General features: G+C 42.5%; 1 protein-coding gene across 1 annotated transcript in view; it reads left to right on the plus strand.

The window, feature by feature from the left end:
• Window positions 1-18,013, plus strand: part of LOC146003810 (acyl-CoA Delta-9 desaturase-like) — a 52,311-nt gene extending 34,298 nt beyond the window's left edge. Inside the window, exons 5-6 of the mRNA XM_083142231.1 lie at window positions 16,484-16,669; window positions 17,588-18,013. Coding sequence (XP_082998357.1) covers window positions 16,484-16,669; window positions 17,588-17,891 — 490 coding nt within the window. The 3' untranslated portion in view covers window positions 17,892-18,013. The remainder of the gene's footprint in view (window positions 1-16,483; window positions 16,670-17,587) is intronic.
• The last annotated feature ends 1,042 nt before the right edge of the window (window positions 18,014-19,055 follow it).

The following is a 19,055-nucleotide window of genomic DNA, read 5'->3' on the forward strand; positions in this document are numbered from 1 at the left end:
AAGGGTTCACACTGTACCATCAAAATGTGCAGGCGCTCCATCCAATTGAAACCACATACGATGTCGCACGTTGAGGGGTACATCTTCTAGCAGCTCTGGAAGGACTGATGCAAGAAAGGTGCGATAGAGGTTGCCATTTAAACGTGGTGGCAGCAGGTATGGACCGATAATCTGTTCATCGATGATACCTGCCCAGATATTCACTGCAAACTGGGTCTGATGGTGCACCTCGACTGCTGCATGTGGATTTTCATAATCCCACACATGGCTGTTTCGGCAATTGAAGATGCCCTCACGGGTGAATGTTGCCTCGTCCGTGAAAAGCACATGGCGCAAAAAACGGCGATCGTCGGTACAAAACTGCAACAGTCGTTGACCGAATTCCACACGTCGTGGGTAATCCCCAGCCTGCAACGCGTGGACTCGCTGTGGATGATAGGGATACAGCAGATCATCATGAAGGACACGCCACACTGTCGACTGTGATACTCCCACTGCACGTGCAATGCTACGGGTGCTAGTGGACGGTGTGTTGTCCACGCGAGCAAGTACGTCCTCGACCGCCGTGGTGCGCACATGTCTTGGGTGACCGACATGATGGCCTGCACGTAACACACCCGATTCACCAAGGGTACGGTGCACGTTCGAAAACAACCTGCTGTCGGGTTGTCGCCTCTCCGGATACCGTCCGCGATAAAGGCGTGCAGCTGCTCGGCCATTGCCATCTGCAAGGCCGTAGACAAAATGCATGTCCGTCAGTTCTACAAATGTGTAGCGTTCCATGGTACGGTGAGGATAGTGCCAATTATGGAATACTGTACTGCAGTGCACTGGTCACAACGGCTTCGAAACAACGTACTCAATTGTCGTACGTCAAGCACACCACCACCGCACCGGCTCTTTCACTGACACGCTCCCTGACGCTGCACTTCTAATCAGCCCACACGTCCGCACGGCGCTGTGGTACAATCAGCTGACGTTCCTGAGCCACCCGTGCCTGTGCTCTTCACTACCTGACCACTGCCGTCAGGTGGGGCCATGTACTCTGGGGCCTTGTCATCGTGGAACACATGTAGGGTCCTTCATTCTTGCCCCATTCACCCACAACACGTACTTCGTCCGTCTTGCTCGAGCCGACGGGGAGCACTACGTACGATCGTGTGGTGTTTGTGTACACCAATGTGAGGTAACCCAGCAGTTGAACAGACGTGCATACCCCCACGTAGCTTCATTACACGATTGTCCCACGCAGTTTATCTGTCCAGCCTTGCTCGGCCCGGTCTCACACCCACGCGGCAGTGTGCGGCTGCGGTGGTGTGAGGCCACGCTTGGTTTCGGAGCGGAAGGCTGCGGCCGAGGAGGGACTCGAGTTGTTCGGCTGGGGTTGCGCTCGGAAGCAAGCAGCCGCGTCAGGTCTAGGAACGGTGGACCTGGTGATCGGGATGGAAACATTCCGACCTCGTCCATTAGTGTCGTCCACCGTACGGAGTGGTGGGGTCCGTACGACACTTCAGCAGCCTTTCGCCCGCTCCCACCCAGCGATGTGCCTCCGGCTTCATTTCTAAGAGGCTGATTGGGCCCCATCACGACGTTTGTTACAACGTCAGTACGGGGTACGTGGTCCTATCTGTAGGTGCACCTTTCATTAGCAATAACCTCCTATGCCCGTAGTTGCTGTGTTTGTCCTGCTGGCGCACGACCTCTGTGTGACATCCCTTGGTGCTGCTACGGGGAATCCCTCGTCCCGCATTTGTTGTCTCCTTGACAGGTACCATTCCCCGTCCGGTCCTCTTTCTCTTTTGTTGCACCGTGCTTTGTTCTTGCTGCGGTGTCTCCCCACTGTGTTTTGGGGACACCCTTGCGCTGCACCGCCAGCGCCGCCATTTCTGCCCCGAACCATGTACGCGTCTGTTGCCTGTCGAGTGTCACGGACCACTTTGCTTGCATTCTCGGTGTGTTTTTACATCCTACGTCGCCCTCCCGTGGTTCTGCAACCCCGCACTACTTTTCTCGACTGCACTGCTTCAGTCGTGGTGTTTGTTTCCCGCTGTGCAATTGTTACTTCATGCTTCATTGCTTCTTTTGTCCCTACCGTTGTCGATCGCTACCCTTTCCCTTCACTTGTCTTGTGGGACACTCCTATTTCCTTTGTGGAACCCCATGCGCATGCGTTGCGCAGCTGCCGCCTAGTGTTTTTCGGATGGGCGACTTTGGTGTTCCTTTTGACTTCGTTTGTTCCGCCTTTCTATCTTCACTGGTACTGGCTGTACAGAGGTGTGAAGTTCATTTTCACACGTTTTCGGCGTTGTCTAGCTCCTCACGGAGGCATCTCTCGGCAAAGTGGAAGGGGAACTTTCGTCTCTATTTCATGGGAGGTATCTGTGGTTTTCGTTTGTACTATACCTTTAGAATCACTCTGTATATTAAGGACAGTGCGAACTTCTATAGGCAAAAGGCATAAATGTACCGACTTCCCTCCAAAAGAGCAAGGCTTAACTCTGCTTCGCATGGGACACAGTCGTCTCACGTATCGTCATTTGCTGCAAGCAAGGGCTGGACCCTCCAATGTGTTGTGTATGTTATTTTATTTTAAGTGTTCTGCATCGAATGTGTCGATTTTACTTTTTCCAAACAAACTGTTAATCTTCCGAATTGTTTATCATTCATGTTGGGAGATAATGACAGTGTCTTAACCAAAGTTTTTAGCTTTTTGAGGAAAGCAATCCTCTTACACTGAGAAAGTTTGTTCATGTAACCACACGTGTATTGCTTCTCCCGCATTAGTAACATGACAGATGAGAAAACAAATAGCAACTTAGCTAATAATCTCTTCAATTCTGAACAGATTTTTCAATCTTACTTGTTTAATACTTATGATATTTTGTCAAAATAGCCTTTCATTAGCCTAGGAATACTTCATGGACAATGAACAAAGAATTGGTTTTCCGTGTGTGCTTTAAATCATTCCTAATAAGACGTTCATTTTAATCCAAACATTCAGTGGCAGCGATTAGGAGGACCGGGAAGTGGAGGATGCAGTTTCCCCGCCACATTTTGCCACTTTTTGCCCCCGCACTAATGCCTCTTTATGCTAAGCCTTTTCTACCAAGAAAAAGTATATAGTCCTTGTCCCTCAAATGTTGGCACCCAATCGCTGCTACTACAAACATTCAGATAGATTTATCAGTTGTACAAACCTTGTAAGCTAAGAAAAGTGACCCCCAAGGAGTAAGAAAACCCTCTTTCAGTCAAAAACTCATACGATGAAAATACTATGCTCAGGAACATGCATTTAAATTACGAGAAACTTCACGATTGTCTACCATCGCACTTTCTATCATTGTCGCCGAATACATAAAATCAAGTATGTGCCTTGTATTTGCAACACAAGCTTAAACCTAATTCACATTTTTTTCACTGTATTAACATGCATGAAAGAATGTGATTAGAATGTATGGCTGGGGTATGGCTGTGCATGGGTAAACACTTCCTTGAAATAATTGTGTCCATCAGAGAGAAAGCGAAAGGAAATGGAACAAGATGCGAGAATAGATTAGAAAATAATAAAGAGGAAAGCAAGAAAAGAAAAGGGAAAAGAAGTAAGAGAAAAATCGGGAGTGTAAGAGAGAGGGGGATACATGCGTCTTACATACACATATATACTAGAGCATTCCCTGACATTCGCTACGAGACTCGGCGGCAAGCGGTCCGGCGTCAGCGCTTGTCTTTCCCAGTGAACGGGTCCGCGACAGTCGCACGCTACACTCTGTTTTTTTCGCTCTCCCTGCCTTCGCTCTCATTCCCTTTCTGTTGACGTTTCAGACTGACGCCAGTATAATCCTCCCTCGGAAGTTGTGTTGTCTCGTGTCAGTGTGTTGAAATTGTGGCTTAATATGGCACCACAAAAGTTTACATTGCAACAAAGGATTTATCTTGTCGAGTGTTACTTCGGAAAGAGGAATTGTGAAGAAGTGCGACGACGTTTTGCAACGACATTTACTGGTGTTCCCGTTCCACATAGGACCACTATATTAAACCTCTTAAAAAGGTTTAGAGTAACAGGGCCAGTTCTGAATAAAAGTGGAAAGAAAAATGGGGAAATCTAAAAAATAAAGTATGCAAAGACAATCCGCACACCATTCGTGAGTTAAAAGATAGTATTGTACGAGAAATCGGGAAAATTACAGTAGACGAACTTGCACGTGTAAATGCCAATTTCCTTCGGAGATGCCAGGAATGTGTTGCAGCAGAGGGACATCATTTTCAACACCTTCTGTAGTCAAGGTTAGTACACAATATGAAAACTGTAATTTTAATAGCCGACTCTAGCGACTGTCGCGGACCCCGTTTACCGGGAAAGACAAGCGCTGATGCCGGGCCGCTTGCCGCCGAGTCTCGTAGCGAATGTTAGGGAATGCTCTGTATATATGGTCTTACATTTATACTGCCCACCCTAATTTATCAATAAGGAGCTTCTGCCCACCCAGTCGACAATTTCTGGCGCCGCCCCTGCCCTTTGCAACCTTGCCATTTTAAGCTTTCTACATAAAAATAATAGGTATAAAGGTCCAGGAATTTTAAATAAATTCAATTCCGGTCCAGGAGAGAAAATCAGTAAGCGTAAATGGGTTCTGGACCGTAAAGACCCTTTTTTATCTGTAAAGTATTTCATTTCGGTCTTTCTACCAGATCAGTTTAAATACCGTCCAGGAACCTTTTTTCCGGTCGAATTCACATACGATCCAGGCACCTTTTTTCAGACTGAATTTAAATTCGGCCTAGGAACTTTTTTGCGGTTCAATTTAATTACGGTCCAGAAACATTGTTTCCCGGATGAATTTAATTACGGTCCAGTAACATTTTTCCGGATCAATTTAAATTCGGTCTAGGATCCTTTTTTCAATGAAACAATTCGCAACTTGTACCGAATTTAAATTGTGCGAGAAAAATGTTCCGGTCCTGCAGCGAAATCCAATAGAACCCTTTAGAATTTATAGGTTGCTGGACCTTTAACAACCCTGATTTAAACATAGCATACGTTAATAAATTTAAAAATGCTGAATCCTTAAGTCCTGTAGATAATGTCAATATTATTTACAGGGCTCTGTAAACTTTAACCTTTTTAAACTGTAAGGTAAAGATTTCAAATAAGAGGATTTTTCCTCGTATACTTTGAAGGGTGCAAAATAGCAATATGTGCCGACGCACCTAACTAACTAACTAACTCTCTAGTCTTCTTAAACCCGATGGTTCATGGCTGCAACAACATAGGCCTTCCATCTGTCTCTAACCTGAGCAAGATCTATATACTCTTTTCCATCCCTACCAATTTCCTTTAGGCCCATCTCAACGTTGTCCCTCCATCTTCGTCTTGGCCATCCTACAGGTCTCTTACCATCAGGTTTCCAAACAAGAATCCTGTAAACTCCTCTTTCCTCTCCCATTCGTGCCACATGGCCTGCCCACCTAAATCTTCTTGATTTCATTATTCTAATAATATCTGGACATGAATACAAATTATGCAGTTCTAAATTATGTAACCTTCTCCACTCACCTGCCCCTCGTCTCTTTTAGGACCAAATATTTTCCTCAGGATGTTATTTTCAAATACTCTCAATTTATGTTCTTCTTTCAATGTAAGGGAATAAGTTTCACACCCATATAATACTACAGGCAAACTTACTGTTTTGTATATTTTAACTTTTAGTTTCTAGACGTACCTAAAAATCTTAATTCATTCATTCAATGAAAATGCACTTTGATGCTATAATTAATAATTGTACTTATTTCCCTTCATAGCATTGTGTGTCGTTACTGAAACTCACTCACTGCCATAGAGTAGGCATCACACATTACGCCATGCAGTGAAGATATAGTGGGTAATTCTAAAGCTACATTTCCATTCTGACAAGTTCCAGACTCATGACGCGCAACATGCGCCGGCGCATGTTGCGCGTCATTTAGTGCACTGTTTCCAATTCAAAACTAGTTCTGCAAAATACGCCCGCAACAACACTGGAGCGCAGGACCGCAGTGTAGCGTTGTGCAGTGCTTGAGAATGGTTCAGTGTTCCTTCTCTTGTATTGTAATAATTTGGTGGTGATTTAACTTGTGTAAATATGGACAATACAGCTAGGGCGGGGTTTGCGGTTATGGCAGGCGCGTACCATGAACTTCTAAAAAAAGAGTCGGATACGACCTAGATGGTGGATTAGAAGTTTTCTAGCGAAATTCGGATGGAGCCTATAACTACATATTGTCCACAAATGAAACACTCACGTACAGTCAGCTCAGAAAAGAACTCCTGCATGTAACCTGATGATGTCATGCTACGAAAGGCAGTCCTGGCTAGTAAGAAAACATGTCCTGGGCCTCATTTCCATCCACACTGCCCACCTGCTTCGCTTGAACACGATAAACACAACCTACAGGAGGAAGGGGGAGGCTGTTTTGATTTGCTGCTATTCACTGAGAAGCGTGGATTTCCCTACGACAACCGAAGGCATTACGTAGTCGATTTTCGATCTTGCCACCGAAGTTCCCGGGTTCGATTCACGGCCTGCACATGGATGGTTCTTGTTAAGTTTCCTTCGTCAATTTCATCTAATTATTATCCATTCTGATCGTCGCGTTAGCCAGAAGTGGTAGAAAAGTGACTCTTTATAACAAAAACCACAAATACATTAGTGATGGGGTTGCAGATATATTCACATACATATTGTATAAATTTCATTTTGCGTGAGCCTACCCGTAAACGTGTTCTGATTTTATTCATGTGTGCCGGCAACAATACATCAAGTATAACATTATTATTATTATTATTTTACCTGAAAACAACTTCATGGACTCTACTAATTGAGACTTATCTACAGTTAATTACAGGATCATTTCACTGTAATGTCACCATACTAGGAAAAGAAGTACATACTTAATCTCTTAGATGAGTTGTGTCAGTTTAAAAACAGCATTTGACATGTTGATCTTGTTACAAAAAATAAGTTTATTACAACTAATGTAGGGGAATTAGAGCTAAATAAAGACATCTGAAAACAAATGGACAACGTAATGCGTTGCGAAGCTAGATGTTCCAGGTTCGAACATTGGTCAGTCATGAATGTTTCTGTGCATCGTCATTTCATCGATTCATCCTTTCTCATCGTCGAGATTAACATGGGAGATAAAACAGCGTCCTATAAAATAACAAAAACCTTTGCTGCCTTAGTTGTCTCTTCACGGTCTCGTCGTCGAAGGTTCCGGGTTCGAGTCTCAGCTTGGACATAGGCATGTCCATTAGGAGTGTCCTTTCACAAATCTCGCCCAACAATCGTTCATTTTTATTCTTGCGACTGGGCAGGAGTGGCATAGAGAAGCGACGTTAAATAAGAAAAATGCCAATTTCTGGAGAGATAGAAGGCATCTGAAAGCCTGGTCCAGGGTAAATAGTAGTATTGTGTGTCATTGTTAATTGTAAATAGGGCTATTCTAAATGATCTTCCCGATTTCAAAGTTTAATATATCACGTTATTTAGTCACAATGACATGCAAATTATTTTAAATGAAAGAAAAACTCAAAAAGTTTATTTACATACATACGTGTTATGTTCCAGCGTCAAAGGTGCTCAATATGAGTGCCTTTTGTAATTCGGATACACACATCAAGTCGATAGTCAAATTCTTGCCACACTCTTCCCAACATCTCAGAGTCAATGGACGCAACTGCTTCTTGGATGCGTACTCGAAGTTCAGGTAAGTTGTTAGGTAGGGGAGGCTCATACACTTGGTTTTTAACATAACCCCACAAAAAAAAGTCACACGGGGTGATATCTGGCGAACTGGGGGGCCAAGGAAGCAGAACCTGATCCTGACGACTAGCTCGTTCTATCCATTGATTTGGTAACCTTCTGTTGAGTTCCCTCCTGACATCCTGGTGCCACACTGTTCTCTGCTTCAAGTTCAATTCTCTGCTTGCACGAACCATTGATTTGTTGGGGCTTCTGACGAAAGTCGCACGCACCCGATCAACTGTTTCATCACTAACTCCTGGCCGGCCTGTTGATTTCCTCTTGCAGATACACCCACTTTCTTTAAATTGTCTATACCACTTCCGAATTGAGTGCCCGCTTGGTGGATCTAGCCCGAACTTTGTCCTAAAACTTCGTTGGACACAAATAACTGACTGTTGTACATGAAATTCCAGGACACAAAATGCTCTCCTGTCTTCGTTTCCAGCCATCTTGATTTACTGTCGCCCTAGCGGCAGAATGCGTAACTAAACATCAGCTTTGCCAGACACTAAAACTTTTTGAGTTTTTCTTTCATTTCAACTTTCAAATCGGGAAGATCATTTAGAACAGCCCCAGATAACCAATCAAAAGGAAAACGATTTTTTTTAAAAAAATGTTGAACATTTTAACATATTCCATGGCTCTACAGTCCTGGAAGGGCCTTGGTCTATCTTCTGACTGACGGGCAGTCTCCCTCCTACAATCCTACCTAGAAGTGTGGAGATCTTCAACCGGTAATGGGGGGATGTGGAGTCGGCACGTCAAACAATCAGCCGTTAGAGGAGATTTTTATGTTACCCTACTCAATCGCAGCTCCTCAATTTCTTTACGATGGTCGGCTGCTACCGGTACTATACACCGGCCGAGAACACAGACCGTCCCGCAGTCAGAGTCCGAAGCACAGCGCCTTAGACTGGACGGCCACGGAGGACTGTTGGAAATTTTAGGCTCTTTTTTTCCAGTAATATAAGAAGGTATTGACTGGTTGATTTAGTTTATTTTACGCCAAATAACGAAATTAAATCAAAATTAGTTTTTATGTTGAGTTGCATTATATTCCATTATTAGCGTTACTTTGTTTATATGAAATTTTAAAATATTCTCAATTGCAATTTTAACCACATATTAATTTTAATAATTACAACAGCTAAATTAGTTTAGTTTGTTTGGATGTTGTTTAAGTCTACTTCTTATGCTGACAGACTAATCGGGGCTGGACTTACAGGTTAAAGTGGGACCCGAATCAGTATGTGCCTCCACATATTGAAACCGAACTCCTCGTTTACGAAGGACGATATTACAACTACAACATCGGAGAGGCTTGCATGTTAGTTGCTTGATAAACCTTTTACAAATTTTTCGTCATGAAACGCATGTAATCGGGAAATCATTAGTGCTTTCTTCTTCTCTTTTTAAAAATATATTAACAGCCATTAGAAGAATTGAGTTATGTTTAAGAATAAGCGGGAGGGGTTCATGTCGAGACTTTTTTGGTGCTACGTATGAGAAAAGGGGTCGGTGGGGATTAAGACTGATTGATTGATTGCTTTCTCGTCGCTTTTCTGCCACTATTGGCTAACCACAAAGATGAAGATGAGTGACAATATGGACACTCTTAAAGAACACCCATTCCCAAGTGGCCGGGAATCGAACCCGTGTCCTTGGCGACGTAGTGTGCTCTGCTAACCACTCCTCCACGTATGTCAGCAGTTTGGCTCAAGAGTTTGACATGTAGGTCTGAAATTTCGATGAACGCGTGCATGTCTCTCTGCCCCCTACCCCCCCCCCCCTCGCGCGCACACAACACACCACGCTGACGCATTCACACATCTGATAATTTCATATCACGGCGCGGGCATTGGCATCACTCACGCTCTCAAGTAAAGCAAGCGTATCGCCTTTCAACTTGTTGCAGGACGTCATCCAATGCAAGGAAAAAGAGAAGAAAAGTTAATTTGCTCTCGATATCCAGGAGTCTTCGCTTCAAGTACGTGCACCTTACAGTAATCGATAAGAACCTGTGTCTGTTTCTCCAATGTAGTGTGGAAAACGACCCAAGAAACTGGTTCCCGAGACGGATGAAAACATAGATGGCAGTGCGATCAGTACGAGTGCTAATTTTCTTATGAAAGTAATGCGGCTTTGTTAGTTTTTGGAATATATTATGTAGATTTGTTTGCCTTGAAAGGCGGTAAGTGAATTGATGAAAAACAGCTATATTTGTGGAGTGATTTGCAGTCCCGAAATGGAATTAATTTGGAAAGAAAAGTAAAATAAAATTAATAAATAAATAGCATGCGCAACACAAGAAGAAACGTCACAAAGTGATTCCGGACGTCAGGTGTTGGATTGTGTACTAGAGTTTTATTTTTCTATGTTATTAGAATATAAATAGTATCCTGAGAGATATTTCATACCGAGGCGACAAACCACAAGTGTCGCTTGGAAGCGAGCAGTCCGTAATCAATGCAGCCTTTCGAACCGTAGGGACACAAGCTCTGACTGCACCGTTTCCTCAAGGAGATTTTAGACCAAATCGACACGCGACAAGCGATAAGAGGATTTCACACCAAAGCGACACGGGTCCTTCGGTCCAAGGCAACTTTCATACCGAAGCGACACATGTTGCTTGGAAACGAGCCAATCAAGAGCAACATTTCACATTGTAAAAGCATGACGGGCAGCACAGGCCAGCACTCGGTTGGTGAAATCCTCAAGCGATAAGTGTCGCGTGCCGCTTTGGTGCGCAATATCCCTAATGCAAGACACCCATTGAATCGCGCATGCCCGAACAACAAACCACGGCAACACGTTGCAAGCTATTGAGGAAATGGCCCAGTTTGAGCGACACACAAGCGTCAAAGCGACACGTGTGGCTTCGTGTCGCCTAGATCTGCTGTTTCCATAATTAGCAGCAAACGCTTGCTAATAGACTGAAGGCACCGTCGCTTGTCACTTAGTTGGGAATCCCCCCTGTGGCGCGTCGCTTCGGTCTGAACACCCTTCCTTTAAGGAGCTTTCCGACCGAAGTAACAAGTAGCACGCGAATACGACATATGAACGTGTCGTTTGCTGTTTCGACCCTCATTCGCAATGAATGCTATTTTACAGTCTGGAAGTGTCTGTGTCACTAGTCACATCAGTGTGAACATCCCGTGTCGCTTGTCCCATTGGTCTGAAAGTTTCCTTACACTCATGTCGATGGCACTAAGGAAGTTTTGTGGGTTTCCCCTTATCGTCTTATGCAATCATCATTATCATCATCGCCGCGATTAGTTTAAAGCGAAAGAAAATAGACCAAAAATACAAATGCTTCAGTGTGTATATCTTTAAAAGAAATGATGATGATAAAAATTATGAACCTAATTCATACACAAAAATTTAGTTACCAAAAGCATTCCACGCGTTTTTTCCCACGTAATATTAATGAAAGTATAACGATAACAGGACGTGGTCGACTGTATAGAACGTTTGTTATTATCTTCGCGACCACTGTACTAAATATCATATCAATTATCACATTCATAGAAATGCTTCATGTAAAAGAATCAGATGTTGCAGCGAAAACTCCATTTACTTCCATTATAAGCAGACGAATACCATGCACCGAGACCAACACCAGCGCCTCTAGCGGTATCATATTGGAGTGGAACCCGCCAGAGAGCCCAGAACCGTGCCGTTTTCCACACTACGTTATTCAAGGTGCTGTACCTTAACCGTGGTTTTTCGTTTAGCGGAGGCTCGATTCGGGAGGGGGAGGGTAAGGGAGTACTTGATGAGGCGAGTGTACAACTAGACAACCAACTACAAAAACTACACTAAAATAACAGGACGTTGTGTCGTGACGCCGCTTCAGTCCGAACAGCGAGCACGTGGTTATAGTCGCGTCGTCTGTCTCTATTCTAGTGAGCATGCCCGTGCCCCAGGAACTTGCTGCAGGCTGTTTCCATTGTCCGCGGCGCATGACGCGACCCATGTTGTGCTTCAAAATCGTTTGGGGCAATTATGTCCCCAGCACTTGCGCCGCGGCGTGTTTCAGACAGTTTCCATTTCAACAAATGCATGGCACATGCCGCGTCACATGCCATGTTGCGCGGCAAATTTGTGGTAATGGAATCGGGGCTTAAATGATTCATCGGGTTTGAAAGAGCTACATTAAATAGTATATAACACATATAATAAAGAATGATACATAAACGGTACAAGTTTCAGACATACTTTCACAGATGTTCAATGTAACTTCCTTTCGTCACACAACACACATCTATAATGCGAAAGTCTAGTTCGCTACTAATGATCGTAAAATGCAGCTGTAATGCGATCTTGCAGCTCAACCAAAGTTGTTGTCGGTTTTGGTGGCACATACACTGTCTTTCACATGCCCCCAAAGGAAAAAAAATCACAAACCGTTAGGTCGGGAGATCTAGGAGGCCACGGGAAAAGCGCACATCGCCCAATTGCCACGTCCCGGAGAGGGTGACACCACTCCGGCTTAGGCCAGGGTAAAACATGAGATTCTCAGGGCAACTAAAACTGATTGATAACTTTTTATAGAAGGAGATAGGAAAACAAAGGAAACGACTTGTTTAACCTACTACGGAAGGTGCAATCCACCGTATAATCGTGATTTTCATATTACATTAAATTCATATACAGGATTGTATTTAAAGCTCTCTCTTTGTTTGTTATATCTCTATTAAACATATTTCATCAACTGGACTTCTTCTACCTATATGTCTCACGTGTCGATCATTTCTTTATCTCACTTTTATCCATCCCCATTATTTATCTAAATTTATGTAAGCACAATTAATTATCATTATAGGAAGTACCTTTCTTCAGGCTCTTCTTTGCTGTAATTCCTACTAATTTTAAATCACATTCGTAACACACTGAGGGCCTCCCCCATGGCGCAGTGGTAGCGTCATTGCCTTGTAATCAAGGGGTCCCGGGTTCGATACCCGGTGGAGGCACAAGTGGTTCGGATCCCACTTTAAACTGTAGGTCCAGTCCCGATTAGCCTTACTGTGCATAAAGTGGACTTAAAACGGCAACTCAAATCGTAACACACTGGTATAAAAAGAAAAAAATAGCAACCTGAAATGTGTCTTTTAATAGCATTTGCTCGGAACTTCTCATCGGACGGAAATATAAGGTAAACATGCAATCCGGGGCGGTCCAGTCCCCGGGGATCAAGGTGGAAACCTAACGGTGCCACACGAAGCCTTGATCGTGACCTTGACGTGGTCATCTGACAAAGTGGAGCCTGGGCCACTCATAATCCTACCTGGCAACTTTTTGTATATAGAGGTCCTTGTGTCCGACAGACGCGGAGGAGACTAGGCCACCAAGAATAATCCTCCAAGGCAAACATTATATGACTACACGCTACCCTGAAGACGGAGGCAGATTCAGCCTCCGAAATGTAGGTAAATCTCTTTAAAAAATAACAGTGGTTAAAAGTCCAAAAACTAGAATGAATAAATCACCACTGATTAGCTACAAAGAAGAATAAGGTAAAGAATATGGAATTTTTCGTTTTCTTGATATATTCTTTCGCTTGCAGCACAGTGAGACATTATTTATTGTCACCCAGACACTACAATATGAATCGCATAAAAATAATACTGGAAATACACGAATACAAGCTCAAGGAAAGAACAGAAAAACAATTTTCCCTTGCTGCAACTAGCGGATACCAAACTTTCCCCAGTGATCTGCCATCCCTTTGACGTCACAGTTTTACAACCACTGACATCGGCTTGGTCAAAAGGTCCGGTATCGGTATCAGCTCAGCCCTACAAAACACAGAATGCTTTCTGCTGCATAGACGCCATTTTGGCAACTAGGTTTGTGTTGCCATCTGTCAGCAGGCGCCAAGGTTAAAAGTATGAGAAATTCAACTTTCGGATGTGTTTTTTTAGATTCATGATTAGCACACACATATTATATTAATAGTTTTGGAAATATTTCACTTTAAAACCCAATGAATCATTTATAATTATCCTATATACGTAATCCATGATGACTGTACAATTTCGATTTTAAAAGATTTATCTTTCATTAAACTATTTCCTGCACTGTTCCCACATTATTGTGTATTCCCCCCTTATGCAACGCAAAACATAAGATTCTTAACTACTCTTTGACGTCATCATTGTTGAAGAAACAATTTGCCACAAGTTTGTACAGAACAGTTCTTGGAATTTCCAGGAAGTTCAAGATAGCCGATGGAAATTGCGTATCGTGCTCACGTAGTTTGTGTCGGATTTTTTCCGGCCTGGATGTTTCACACGACCTTCTCTGAAGTCTGAAATCTAACATTGAATTTCAACCGGTTTAATATTTCACACTTGGCAATGATGATATAAGGACGGGTTTCTCTGGGCAAAATTTAGGATCTGGTACTATATATAGCGTGTATCATAATTAGGGAAGGGATTTTAAGGTGCAGCTCCTTTCCAAAAATATAGCTGTTTTCATACCGGTCGTTTGAGATACGTATGTACGAGGGGCGATCAGGTTGCTCTGACCCTAACATAGAAAGAGCGGCAATAGGGTTTCAATTTTTTAATTATTTTTCAACATACTCCCCTGCAACTCCAAAGCACTTTTCCCATCGGTGCTCCAACACCTGGATACCTTGCAAAAAAAAATTCTTCCGACTGGTCCTCCAACCATGAGTCCACAGCCCTTATCACCTCAGAATCATCAGAAAATTTTTGCCCACAAATGTCACTCTTCAAATGTTTGAACAAATGGAAATCACTGGGGGCCAAATCTAGGGAATAGGGTGGGTGGGGCAACAATTGGAACGATGCATCTGCGATAGCGGCCCTCGCAATGCGTGAGGTGTGGACAGGTGCATTGTCCTGGTGAAGGAGCACACCACGGGTCAACATCCCACGCCTCTTTTTCTTGATGGAATCACGTAATTTCTTGATTAGGTCACTGTAGTATGTGCCAGTGATGGTTTGCCATCTTTGTAGATAGTCCACAAGTAGGACAAGCTTGCAGTCCCAGAAAATTGAGGCCATCACCTTTTTTGCTGACGTTTGCACCTTGAACTTCTTCTTGGTGGAGAATGTGGGTGTTTCCACTCCATGCTTTGTGATTTTGTTTCTGGGTCGAAGTGATAGACCCATGTTTCATCCATAGTTACAAATCGGGGAAGGAAATCGTCTATATCAGCACGAAAGTTGTCAAGAAGTTCTTGACTGATGAGCACTCGGGTTTGCTTCTGATGTGGGGTGAGGTTTCGAGGGACCCATCTTGCAGCAATTTTTTTCATTTGCAATTTCTGGGTTATTATGTCTTGCACAGTGCCATATGACAGGCCACACATCTCAGCAACATGACGGATAGTGACTCCACGATCCTTCAGCACGATGTCGTGGACTTTGTTAATATTTTCTGTCGTCACGACAGTTTTTGGTGCTCCACCTGCATATTCATCCTCACACGACTCTCTCCCACAATTAAACTCACGACACCATCTCTTCACCATACTGTATGAAGGAGTACTGTCCCCTAGTGTATCCACCAAGTCCTCATGAATTTTGGATACCGTCCACTTCTTCTTCACAAAATATTTGATCACCGCTCTCACCTCAGTTTTCTCCATTCTGGCACATTGACACAACTTCACTCAGTTAAACCCCTGTAAAAAGAAAACTGTACGGTACTCAGACTTACAATTCAGAATGAAAGCATATAAAGGATCACTAAACAAAAGCAAAATAAAAAATCAATCATAACGTCATTCCTTCTATGTTAGGGTCGGAGCAACCTGATCGCCCCTCGTATTTTAGGACATGACATCAAGTAAAATGAACACACTTTGTTTGCACCTTTTTGTTTCCTTTTCTTTCATGTCTTGTTAAAAAATTGGGCAGAAAAATTAACGATTTTCACTTTTCTTAAGCAGCTACATAAAATCCTATAGTCTCATTTTGTAGAGCAGAACGAGAGCTATAAAATGGTATAATATAATCATTGCAGCCCCAATAGTTCTTAAGATAATGTAGCAAAACCCGCGAGAGAAAACACAAACTTCAACATAAGCTATTCGGCAGAACTACCGTTCTCTCTGCGGTCCGCGCGCATTAATTATATACAGAAGGCGCAGAAAAAGAGAGCATTGAATCAAGGCATTTGATCAGCACCTTTTCATTTGCACATATTTTAAAAACATTTTCAGAACCTCTTCCCCCCCTTTCCCGATCATGCACCTCATAATCCTTTCCCTAATCATAATAGAGTAAACAACTTATCAGGTTTATTATATAAAAATTATCTGAAACACAACAATGAGGTTTGTTGTATAACTATGATAAAATCTTCAAGTTTTGTTTTCATGCGCAAGACTTTTGTAAGCATGGTCACTGTGTCCCTGTGGTGTAGTGTTAAACAAAATGGCGACATTCACAGGTGCAGGAAAAGCAGGCTGTGCCTTAAAGTTTCCAGACCTTACATCTCTATATGAAGTGTAGAATTTATTCCGGTTACATAATATGCTCTAGTGAAACGCGTTCGTTTTAATTCTGCTATTTTGGAACCGTCAGCTAATTATGCTCATCCTGTATATCGATAACCGATCGTGACTTTTGGATCACTCCGTATATATATGAAAAGTGCGTTTCATAAATTATTTCCGGATCGAACCTTATATAGTAACATACATTTTTTTCTCTCACCAGGTACTTCATCCCGATAGTGTCAGTCACGTGGTTCCTGATCCCCGTAGCAGTTCCTTGTTACTTCTGGGGCGAAGGGTTCCTGCAGGCGTTCCTGGTACCCTTCATGATGCGGTTTGTTTACATCATCAACCTTGCCTTTTCCGTCAACAGCTTTGCTCACATATGGGGAAACAAGCCTTACGACAGGTGAGTCTGAATTTAATTCTTAAGGGCACGAGAGACAGTTTCCACACCCAGTAAGTATTTATAATTACAATTAAATTTCAATGTTTTGAAATGTATAATAATAATAAATGATAAAATATAACTTAAGCTGAGTTGACAGAAGGCCAAGATGTGAAATCTTACTCTCTCACCCCCTTGAGAAAAAATCCTGCGGCCGCCCACCATACAGCACAACATGGCTTCAGATATGTTATGGATACGTAACTTGTGAAACATTGTAACATTGCAGCAACATTACTGTGATGCTTCAGGTATGTCTCAGCAATGTAAAAATGTCCGCGAATCTAACATAACATTCGCAATGTTACAGAAACATGGCAGTGCAACATTACAAAAACTTGTCAATGTAACATTGCAGAAACATGTAAGAAGAGCATTACAGATACATTTCCGTAAGGTTTTGTGATATTTCAGTTACATTACAGTGATATTATTTCACATTATTCCCATACAGCAAAACATGGTTTCAGATATGTTACGGATACGTAACTCGTGAAACATTGTAACATTGCAGCAACATTACTGTGATGTTTCAGGTATGTCTCAGCAATGTAAAAATGTCCGCGAATCTAACATAACATTCGTAATGTTACAGAAACATGGCAGTGCAACATTACAAAAACGTGTCAATGTAACATTGCAGAAACATGTATGAAGAGCATTACAGATACATTTCCGTAAGGTTCTGTGATATTTCAGATATATTACAGTGATATTATTTTACAGTACGGTTATATTGAATGGAATCAGTACTGTATTCATGAGAGGCATAGCGGTAGCCTTGTAATGAAGGGATCCCGGGTTCGATTCCCGGACACATTTCAGTAGTTGAGCAGCAGTAACAACACTACATAAATGGACTCAACTGTTTTCTTGCAGGCGCATCGGTCCCACAGACAACGTGAAAGTATCATTTGCGACGCTTGGAGAAGGTTGGCACAACTACCACCATTCATTCCCTTGGGACTACAAGGCGGGTGAGTTTGGTTCCGAGGACATCAACTTCACGACCACCTTACTCAACTTCTTCGCCAAGATCGGCTGGGCCTACGACATGAAGACAGTGTCCCCTGACATCATAAAGGCGAAGGTACTGAGGACAGGCGACGGGAGTCACCACGTATGGGGATACGGGGACAAGGATATGAATGAGGACGAATGGGTCCATGAGAAAAACCTGTAATCATATGTACTAACGCTTGCTCGAATAATATTTATCTGTTACTAGATGCTTAAATACACTTTTATGTAAGAAAGTGTTTCATTTGAACTGTGATGCTAGGCAAAAGGCCAAAAAAGAAGAAGAAAAAAACAGAATGTAAGGTTTTTAAATGTGGCTAGAAGTCAACAAGAGAACTTCCCAAAGAAAAGGCAGTCAACCACTGATGAAATTCAGTTTCCCGCAGACTTTGTACTGTAATGTATAGTGTATTTCGGCCTATGCCACTAAATACACCATAATAAACGTGTTTTGTTGCTATAAACGGAGTTTTAATGCACTTTCTATTGTTCTTTTAGGTTATTTAAGTTAATCCGGACAACTCATCCCCCGCATTAGTCCGGATTAACGAGGTTATACTGTATTTGAAAATAAATCCTTAGACAAATATATGGACTTAAAGTGATGAGACAGGTGAGTGGAGAAGGTTACATAATTTAGAACTGCTTAATTTGTATTCGTGTCCTGATATTATTACAATAATTAAATCAAGAAGATCTAAGTGGGCAGGTTATGTGGCACGAATAGGGGCAAACACTGACGGCCAAGGTCACCCGCAGAGGGACAATCGCCCCCTCGATTTCAAATTGTATGCAAATAAAAAACAAATCCGTAATTTTTTTTTGCTCGCTTCGGTCGCAATGTTTGCTTTCCTTAGTCTTATCAAGTTCAGAGCCGTAGCTAGGTCCTGCGAGCCGACCGATCTAAATGAAAAGAAAAAATGGAAAAGAAGAAATGCCATGGCGCCCCGTAAAATTATTTGCGCCATATTAAATCAACATTCTTTTCAGTTTGCAAAAAATTGGATCTAAAAATTTTCATGTTCGCTTCGCTCACAATACGTGATTGTTTTCTGTGTAATGCATTGTAAATTACACTGTACAACAAATTTGAGGTCATGTTCTGTCCTTTAGTTGAAAACAGGTGATTTTGACTAAATTGGAGGTGCTGAATCGATATGTAAAATCCGTTTTCTCCTAACACGTACCATTTTTATTGTACAGTCACAGGACATTTTGTTACACAGACATTAGACAGGTAAATCAACGTATACAAACAAAATACTAAGAAAATTTATACGAAAATGTCCTTTGGTTGAAAACAAGTGAGTTTAAATAAGTTAAAGGT

The sequence above is a fragment of the Lepisma saccharinum genome, chromosome 20 (genome assembly GCF_977018435.1).
Source record: "Lepisma saccharinum chromosome 20, izLepSacc3.1, whole genome shotgun sequence".
Lineage (NCBI taxonomy): Eukaryota > Metazoa > Arthropoda > Insecta > Zygentoma > Lepismatidae > Lepisma > Lepisma saccharinum.